The sequence below is a fragment of the Palaemon carinicauda genome, chromosome 1 (genome assembly GCF_036898095.1).
Source record: "Palaemon carinicauda isolate YSFRI2023 chromosome 1, ASM3689809v2, whole genome shotgun sequence".
Classification (NCBI taxonomy): Eukaryota; Metazoa; Arthropoda; class Malacostraca; order Decapoda; family Palaemonidae; genus Palaemon; species Palaemon carinicauda.
Window position 1 is genome coordinate 4,590,166 of NC_090725.1, and position 10,000 is coordinate 4,600,165.

General features: G+C 35.0%; 1 protein-coding gene across 1 annotated transcript in view; it reads right to left on the reverse strand.

The window, feature by feature from the left end:
• The window catches only part of LOC137646143 (glycine receptor subunit alpha-2-like), a 584,222-nt gene that overhangs the window by 39,408 nt on the left and 534,814 nt on the right, over positions 1-10,000 (reverse strand). Inside the window, exon 6 of the mRNA XM_068379355.1 lies at positions 1,688-1,770. Within this exon, the coding sequence (XP_068235456.1) occupies positions 1,688-1,770 (83 nt within the window). The remainder of the gene's footprint in view (positions 1-1,687; positions 1,771-10,000) is intronic.

The following is a 10,000-nucleotide window of genomic DNA, read 5'->3' on the forward strand; positions in this document are numbered from 1 at the left end:
TTAACGTTATCTTCAAAATGGCGAAAAAAGGCAAATCCGGATATTGAATCCGAATCCAGATCCAGATCATGTCCAAAATTTAATGGGGACGTACATGATCTAAGATATATTTGTGGTGAAAATGTTGTCAGAATCCATCGATTAGTTTTGACGTTGTGGTGAAAATGTTGTCAGAATCCATCAATTAGTTTTGACGTTGTGGTGAAAATGTTGTCAGAATCCATCAATTAGTTTTGACGTTGTGGTGAAAATGTTGTCAGAATCCATCGATTAGTTTTGACGTTGTGGTGAAAATGTTGTCAGAATCCATCGATTAGTTTTGACGTTATCTTTAAAAGGGTAAAAATTCCAAATATGGATCTAGAATCCGGATCCGGGTCATCTTCAAAATTTATTGGGGTCGTTCATGACCTAAGATCTATAAGAGGTGGAAATTTCGTCAAAATCCTTCAATTTATTTTGACGTTATCTTTAAAATGGCAAAAAAAGGCAAATCCGGATCTAGAATCCGGATCCAGATCTAAATCATGTCCAAAATTTAATGGGGACGTACATGATCTATGATATATTTGTGGTGAAAATGTTGTTAGAATCCATCGATTAGTTTTGACGTTATCTTTAAAAGGGCAAAAATTCCGAATATGGATATAGAATCCGGATCCGGGTCTTCAAAACTTAATGGGGTCTTCATGACCTAAGATCTATATGTGGTGGAAATTTTGTCAAAATTCTTCGATTTGTTTTGACGTTATCTTTAAAATTACAAAAAATGCAAATCCTGATCTAGAATCCGGATCCAGATCTAAATCATGTCCAAAATTTAATGGGGACGTACATGATCTAAGATATATTTGTGGTGAAAATGTTGTCAGAATCCATCGATTCGTTTTGACGTTATCTTTAAAGGGGTAAAAATTCCAAATATGGATCTAGAATCCGGATCCGGGTCATCTTCAAAATTTATTGGGGTCGTTCATGATCTAAGATCTATATGTGGTGGAAATTTTGTCAAAATCCTTCGATTTGTTTTGACGTTATCTTTAAAATTACAAAAAATGCAAATCCTGATCTAGAATCCGGATCAAGATCCAGATCATGTCCAAAATTTAATGGGGTCATCCATGATCTAAGATATATTCGTGTTGAAAATTTCGTTAAATTCTGTCAATTTGTTTTGACGTTATTTATAAAAGGGCAAAAAATGCAAATCTGGATCTATTAGAATCCGGATCCGGGTCATCTTCAAAATTTATTGGGGTCGTTCATGACCCAAGATCTGTATGTGGTGGAAATTTCGTCAAAATCATAGATTAGTCTTGACGTTATCTTTAAAATGTCGAAAAATGCAAATCTGGATCCGGATCCAGATCATCTCCAAAATTTAATGGGGTCGTCCTTATCTTGGATCTATCTGTGGTGAAAATTTTGTTAAAATACGTTGAGTAGTTTTGACATAATCCTGTCCACAGAAATGGCGAAAAGTGCAAATCCGGATCTAGAATCCGGATTCGGATGATCTCCAAAATTTTATGGAGTCGTCCATAACCTGTAGTGAAAAAATCGAGAAAATCCATCGAGTAATTCTGGCATAATCTTCTCTACAGACACACAGACAGACAAATAAATAAATAAACATAACTTCCTTGGCGGAGATAATAATAGTGAGTACTAAAGGAGCAACACTTACGGCTCTCTATCTTCATGGCGCACTGTTGAGTGTCATGCGGATAAGACTGGAAGTTCATTGCACAGGACAGGAGCAGTGTCAGCCTGATGGGAAGCGGAGAACAAAAGTTATCAGTTATTGCTATTTGGAAAAATCTTATAATGTTGCAACTGTATTGATTAGAACACCTGAAAAGGGAAAAAATATTATTTACATCGGTGTGAAATAAAACTAGAACAACGGTGTGAAATAAAACTAATCTTAGTAATTTCAAAATGCTCACACACACAAAGAACTTCTATGAAAAGGGTTTCACTTCATTTAATTATCTGCCGGCTATATTTCCTTATTCAGCGAGACATGAGACCTAGAGGACGATCGATCCAACAGTCAGTATTGTGGCAGAAACCTTGAGAGGGAAAACCGTTTTCACTTATATTTGAATAGAAAATCCAGAGTAACAAAAAAGGTGGACTTTAACATTAAGCCATACGCCAGCCTGACACTTGCACGAATTTCTGGCACGCATTGGCACGCATTTGTCGTGACAATGCGTGCCACTTTTGTGGCACGCACTGGGTGGTTCCCGCACTGTTCACGACAAGTTCACGCATAGTTCACGACAAGTTCACGACATGGCACGAATTGGCACGAAGAGTTCACGATAATTTCACGACACGTTCATGCATAGTTTCCCTCAAACAAATGGTAATCAAAATACGGATCCTCCCACTTTCATACTTCAACAGTTGACACATAGACAAAGCCCACTGATTAGATCACTTCCACAACATTAGCCATTTCATTCACATATTCATAATTCAAAAATAGGAAACACCTCCGCTCTCTATGCACGCAATCCATAAGAAGGCTCATTGGCGGCGTGATTAATATCTTCCCTATCCACTACACACAGTTCAAATTCCTAATTTTCTCTGTGTATACAGGATTTTGTAGTTCTTCCCCTATCATTCTTTTTTCTCGTTTCAGTTCTTTTTACGCCCCACACAATAAACAAACAATTCCTCTTAATATTTTCTAATGATTTTATTTTATTTAAATTCAGAATACACACTACTTCCTAAAAACAGAACTGACTTTAGAACCCCTTCCCAAATTTCAAAAAAGGATTCCAGTCTCGGTCTTCCATGCACCTGGCCACCCTCATTGTTTTATTTATTCTATAACCCTATCATTACCTGTTACATAAACACAAATACGTACCTACAACAAATAGTTTTCATTCTTTATCCAACTACATCAAAATACATTTCTCTATTCTTAGTTTCGATGTACCTTCATAATTTTAATTGTATTCCTATTCTCCTATAACATTCTCCTCTTGCATACAATTCATCATTGCTGCTATTGTAGTTCTGTTGCCTATCCCCAAACAGTACTGTATTTTCTACAAATGTAAGCTGTTCCACACTCAATTCAAAATGAAATTTCTTATAGCAATAGTTTGTAATTGCATCTACCAACCTTTGACTTACGTGTTTTCATCCATCAATCTGTTGAACAACTATGGAGACGTCGCTTACGAAATGGTAATTAAGTGGTTATTTGTGTGTGTATGGAATATCTGGCCAAGAAAAATATTCTGGAGCAGTGTGTGATAAGATTAATTGGTCCCTGTTTTAGATGGTGGGTGATATATGTGAAAGCATGAATTATGAAAGCATTAATTAGTTTGCTAAAAACGTGCATGGTATGATTTTGATTACAAAAATATGACGGGAAGAAAACATGCTAGGTTTAAACAAGCCAAAGAATTTGTTGATTAAATAATTATTGTGAAACGGGTATGTGGTAATTTGGAGAATAAAGAATGTTGTGTGTACTATACATGAATACAAAATCAAACTTAGGCCAAATCTTTCAAGAATTCACTTAATATAAACATCGTTATTGGTGTAAAATTATTGAAAATATTCTAAACAAATGAATTATCTCTTTTTTTAGGCATCTTCAACACTCTCCTCTTTCAATCTCTATTAACTATAGCCTAAGTTTTATTTTGTATTCATGTATACTACACAAAACATTCTTTATTCTCCAAATTACCACATACCCGTTTCACAATAATTATTTAATCAACAAATTCTTTGGCTTGTTTAAACCTAGCATGTTTTTTCCCGTCATATTTTTGTAATTAAAATCCTACCATGCACGTTTTTAGCAAACTAATTAATGCTTTCATAATTCATGCTTTCACGTATATCACCCACCACCTTACAACAGGGACCAATTAATCTTATCACACACTGCTCCAGAATATTTCTCTTGGCCAGATATTCCATACACACACAAATAGCCACTTAATTACCATTTCGTCACAATTTAACTTTGTTTTACAAGTAATTACAGTAATATTTGGAGCTTTCATTCAAGCCTCTTAATTGCCCTTCATGCTGAAAATCACTTCCAATAGTAATTTCTTGAACCGTTCTCACTATTTATTTCCCTTATGAATAACATGTTCTCTCCCATCATAATCATGTCTTCTTTCTCTCTCTCTCTCTCTCTCTCTCTCTCTCTCTCTCTCTCTCTCTCTCTCTCTCTCTCTCTCTCTCTCACCGTCTTGTTTGACTTTTTACCGATATTTTGTATATTTGTACCTAATCTGATTCACCATACACGTGAGCATCAACCCAAGTCCACCTTTCTTTTCTTAAGCCTTCCATATCCCTCACATTTCCACTATTCACTGTACATATGCCCTCTTCCTACTCACCAATGACCTCAATCACACTTTAGTGACTTGCTAAAATAGCTTGAAATTTTGAAAACTCGTAATAGTTACCTTATTCTACATAATGTATTTAAAGTATCCTATTATTAGGTAGTAGATTGGCCAGGGCATCCGCCACCCATTTCGATACTACCGCTAGACAGTTATTGGGTCCTTTGACTGGCCAGAAAGTACTACATTTGATCACTATCTCTGGTCACGGCTCATTTTTTCTTTGCCTATATAAACCGAATAGTCTGGCATATTCTTTCCACATTCTCATTTATCCTCATACACCTGACAACAATGAGGTTACCAAACAATTCTTCTTCGCTCAAGGAGATAACTACTGCACTGTAATTGTTCAGTGGTTACTTTCCTCTTGGTAAGGGTATAGTAGACTCTTTAGCTGTGGTAAGCAGCTCTTCTAGAAGAACACTACAAAATTAAACCATTGTTCTCTAGTCTTGGGTAATGCCATAGCCTTTGTACATGGTCTTCAACTGTCTTGGGTTAGAGTACTCTTGCTTAAGGGTACATTCGTGTGCACTATTCCATCTTATTGCTCTTACTCAGTATTTTTATGAAGCTTTAATAGTTTATACATGAAATATCTATTTTCAAAGTTGTTACTGCTCTTAAATGTTTTATTTTAATTGTCCATTACTTCTCTTGTAAATTAATTTCCTTTCCTCCTGTCGGAGCCCTTCAGCTTATAGCATCCTGCTTTCCCAACTAGGGTTGTAGCTTAGCAAGTAATAATAATAATAATAATAATAATAATAATAATAATAATAATAATAATAATAATAATAATACTCTCACTTCCATCTTATCAAACCCCTCTTCCTTATTGGATTTATAACCATCTCTTTACCTCTGCCTTGTTGTTGGCATTCTGATTGTCGCTTCAACCAAATAACGATCAGATATACCTCCAATCACTCCTCACTTGGCAAGGATGCCAACTTTCTCTGCGTAACGCCCCCCCCCCCCCCCCCATACAATACAAGCCCAACCAGATAAGATCATACTATCTGTACCACCCGTGTCACACGATCGTACATAATTCATTTTGTATAATATTATGCTTATATCTTCGCTCTTCCCTCGCACTAAAAAGAACCAGAATAAACATGTCTGCGTTTCTCCTATGTAACATTGACTGTTTCTCGAACATGTAATTTCCTGTTGCCTTGAGGTTTTGTATATAAAGGAGAGTGTTCTTTAATAAAGTTACTCAGTTGCTTTCATACTGCCTTTGAGTTCACAACCTTCTCTCGGCCTGTCACATATCCCAAACACTCTCTTACTCTCTTTCTTTACCTTTATTGGGACATTATATACAATTAAGAGCGCAACATTTTATTTTGCTGCACTTGATCTTACTTATAGACTCCTTTCATTAAAAACTTGTTTTGGCGTTTAGTAACGTTCAAGTTAACGGGACTTCAACTGGAAATAAAATTAAGGTAACGCGTCTTCATGGAACACATTTCAAAATATCATGGATGTATAAAGAAAACGTTTTATTATTGAATATCAGGAAAAGTAATTATCAGGAAAAGTAATTCAAAGAGAACTAAAAACGATTGCGATAGGTTGAATGAATTGACTGTAAGTACCATGGAATAGGTTACTCCATATAAAAAAAGTTTGAATTAAAATTTCATGTTGTACAAAAATGTTACTCAAAGGCTTTACAAAACATAAAATGAAGCTGAAAATACCCAATTATAAAATCTTTACGCACAAATAAAGTTATTGGAACAAACTAGTTCCTCCTAAATGTGTGTGGTCATCAGTCTTAATGTAACAATAGCTAAGAATGTACTTAGAGGAGATATCTAATTTTGAATGACTGACATTGAAGCATGTTCACATGTAAAAAGTGATAAATGAAATAGACAGACAATTTCTTCTCAGGATTATTAATAATTATCAGGGACAAAAAAACATGTGAAGATACGTGCCAATTATTCTAACGCACATTCTTTTAGATATTCAGTTTTCTATTTAAGGGAACTTGACAAGAATAGAAACTTGGCAAGAACTTTCATATAAAATCAATATAAATAACGAGTTATTAATTATCAGTGACAAAAAACATGTGAAGATAAGCGCCAATTATTTTATTACACATTCTTTTAGATATTCAGTTTTCTATTTAAGGGAAACTTGACAAGAATAGAAAGACGACAAGAACTTTCATATAAAATCAATATAAATTACAAGTTATTAATTATCAGGGACAAAAAACATGTGAAGATAAGTGCCAATTACTCTAACGCACATTATTTTAGATATTCAGTTTTTATTTAAGGGAAACTTGACAAGAATAGAAAGACGACAAGAACTTTCATATAAAATCAATATAAATTAGCAAGAACTTACATATAAAATCAATATAAATTACGAGTTAATAAAATATCCGAATAAAAAAAGGTCTTATACAACCCCCAACTAAACTGCAAAGCACAAAGTTTGATTAACTCGTTGTCTCATGTCCAGTAATTAGTACAAGTTCCCCTCATTAACAGCCGTCAATTAAATTATCTTTATATCAAGAGCACCTAATTGAATGGGGTGCAGTCTTGGAAGAAGTTATTGAAAGATATCTAAAGGAAAATTCCATTCCATAATTAAATTGTAAAAGAATATGTTTGAATTAGCTTTGAGAAAAAATAAGACTAATCTGATCTAACAAAAACTGAAGGGTAAAACTATCATCATCATCATCATCATTTCAGCCTTCAAAAGTCCTTTGTTGGATGTAGGCCTTCCCCAGGTTCCTCCACAGACTTCTATCCCAGGCTATTCTGTAGTGACCAGTTATTTTTTTCTGTCTGGCTCTATCTCGTAGTATAGGAAATGGCTTTTTATTATTATTATTATTATTATTATTATTATTATTATTATTATTAGTGTAGGCGACCCGTTAAAAATTACGGCTAAATATCAAATACTCATGCAGACACACGTACACAGAAATTCAACTCTTCTCACCCATCCCTATTTCCAAACTACAACCCTTCTCAAAAGGGTATGACTACTCCCTTTCCCCCTAATCGAGTTACGTGGAGGTACCGGAATGTTACACGTATGGTAAAACTATAGTCATCCTAATATAGGAACAAGGTTGGAATAGTTTTTGGTCAGATTTTCCACTCTCGGCAAATTTTTTTTATATAAATCAACTGCTCATAACGAAATATATCTAAGCCCCAAATATGATCTTTACATGATTGCGAGTCTTCAAATTGTCTTTACAGGACCTTATATCCAATGAACACGCTGACGTAGACTACTTTGAAAATAAAAAAGAAATATTTCGAGCGGAATCATAACAGCACACATATCAAAGGGAAATGTTGCTCATTATTATTATTATCATTACTATCCAAGCTACAACCCTAGTTGGAAAAGCAAGATGCTATAAGCCCAGGGAGATAGGGAAAAATAGCCCAGTGAGGAAAGGAAATAAGGAAATAAATAAATGAAGAGAACAAATTAACAATAAATCATTCTAAAATAGGCAACAACGTCAAAACAGCTTCAGCAATAAGTGCTATGCCACTGAGTAATGAGTACATTATCTACATACGAGTTAAAAAAAAATAGGACATTTTCTTTTCTATTTCGGTATTCATTACTCAAAAACACAGAAATAAAATATAAATCCTTTTGCACACACTTAAGCCTTTTACATTCATATTGCAAGCACTCGTACACTACTCGGATCATCGGATACTGAGTTCCTTCCTACCCAATACATCTATCCTTTCAAGAAGCCAAAAACTTCTTGTAGGTAGTAGGTTGGCCAGGGTACCAGCCGCTCGTTGAGATACTACCGCTTGAGAGTTAGGGGGGTCCTTTGACTGGCCAGACAGTACTACATTGGATCCTTCTCTCTGGTTACGGTTCTTTCCCTTTGCCTGCATGGACACAGAATAGTCTGGCTTATTCTTTACAGATTCTCCTCTGTCCTCATACACCTGACAACACTGAGATTACCAAACAATTCTTCTTCACCGATGGGGTTAATTACGGCAATGTAATTGTTTAGTGGCTACTTTCCTCTTGGTAAGGGTAGAAGAGACTCTTCAGCTATGGTAAACAGCTCTTCTAAGAGAAGGAAACTCCAAAATCAAACCATTGTTCTCTGGTCTTGGGTAGTGCTATAGCCTCTGTACCATGGTCTTCCACTGTCTTGGGTTAGAGTTCTCTTGCTTGAGGGTACACTCGGGCACACTATTCTATCTAGTTTCTCTTCCTCTTGTTTTGTTGAAGTTTTTATTGTTTATAAAGGAAATATTTATTTTAATGTTGTTACTATTCTTAAAATATTTTATTTTTCCTTGTTTCCTTTCCTCACTGGGCTATTTTCCCTGTTGAGGCCCCTGGCCTCATTGCATCCTGCTTTTCCAACTAGGGTTTTAGCTTAGCATTTAATAATAATAATAATAATAATATGTAGCCCGTGGCAAGGAAAACAGAACCACATGCTGTAGGCCATAGCTGTTCTTTCTTAACATTATATGCTTCAATTTAGAGCACCGTACAACACAAAGGACACCGAACGAAGGCAAGATAAATAGGACGATAATTCAAAGGTTTTATAGAATGTTGAAAATGAAATTCAACTAAAGTAATGGTGAGGTAAACTAGAAAATTCGAGAGATAATAGAAACGTTCTTTCAGTCCTAAGCTGCACTTTCTTTATAGCCTTACTTTACCTCTATTTCCAATTCATTTATTTCATCTTCTTGTTCAATCTCTTCAGCTTTCACTGGGCGCTGGAGAGAGAGAGAGAGAGAGAGAGAGAGAGAGAGAGAGAGAGAGAGAGAGAGAGAGAGAGAGAGAGAGAGAGAAAAAAAAAATTGTACAACTATTGTTAAAAGCGGGCAACAATGATCAATATTAAAATTAACTACAAATTATCGTAATTCATCGATTTGATTCAGTTTCCCTTAAAAACCCAAAATACGTTTTCTGTAATGAGTTACTAACCATTTTTCTTTCCAATGGGGGTGACTATTCTAAAACTGACATCTTTTTTTTTTTTTTTGAAGCTATAACTTCCAGAACATAATGTATTTTGAAATGATATATTCACAAATATTTTCTCTGCTAAAATTTTCCACTGTATGTAATCGTTCTTAAAGCACCTCTTGTGAAATGGCAGAAAGGCGATAGGAATGTACACCTGACCAGTCTGGCCCCACACCAAAAATGAAAAATTTAACATTAAACGCACGCACGCACGCACGCACGCACGCCCACACACACACACACACACGCGAGCGCGCGCATTTGCATATATATATATATATATAATATATATATATATATATATATATATATATATATATATGCAGCAATGTGTAGAATATAGAAATCCACTTTTCATGGCTTTTGTGGACTAGAAGAAGCCTTTAATATTGGGCACCGTGTGTTATTATGGAGTTCTTCTTAAATATATAAATCAGATTAAATCTGTTCAGGAGCATAGCATGTGCAAAATTAATGTTAATGAAATCTTATCAAATGAATTTCCAGTGAACAGCGAGTACTCCAAGGGATTGTGTTGTCACCTATGT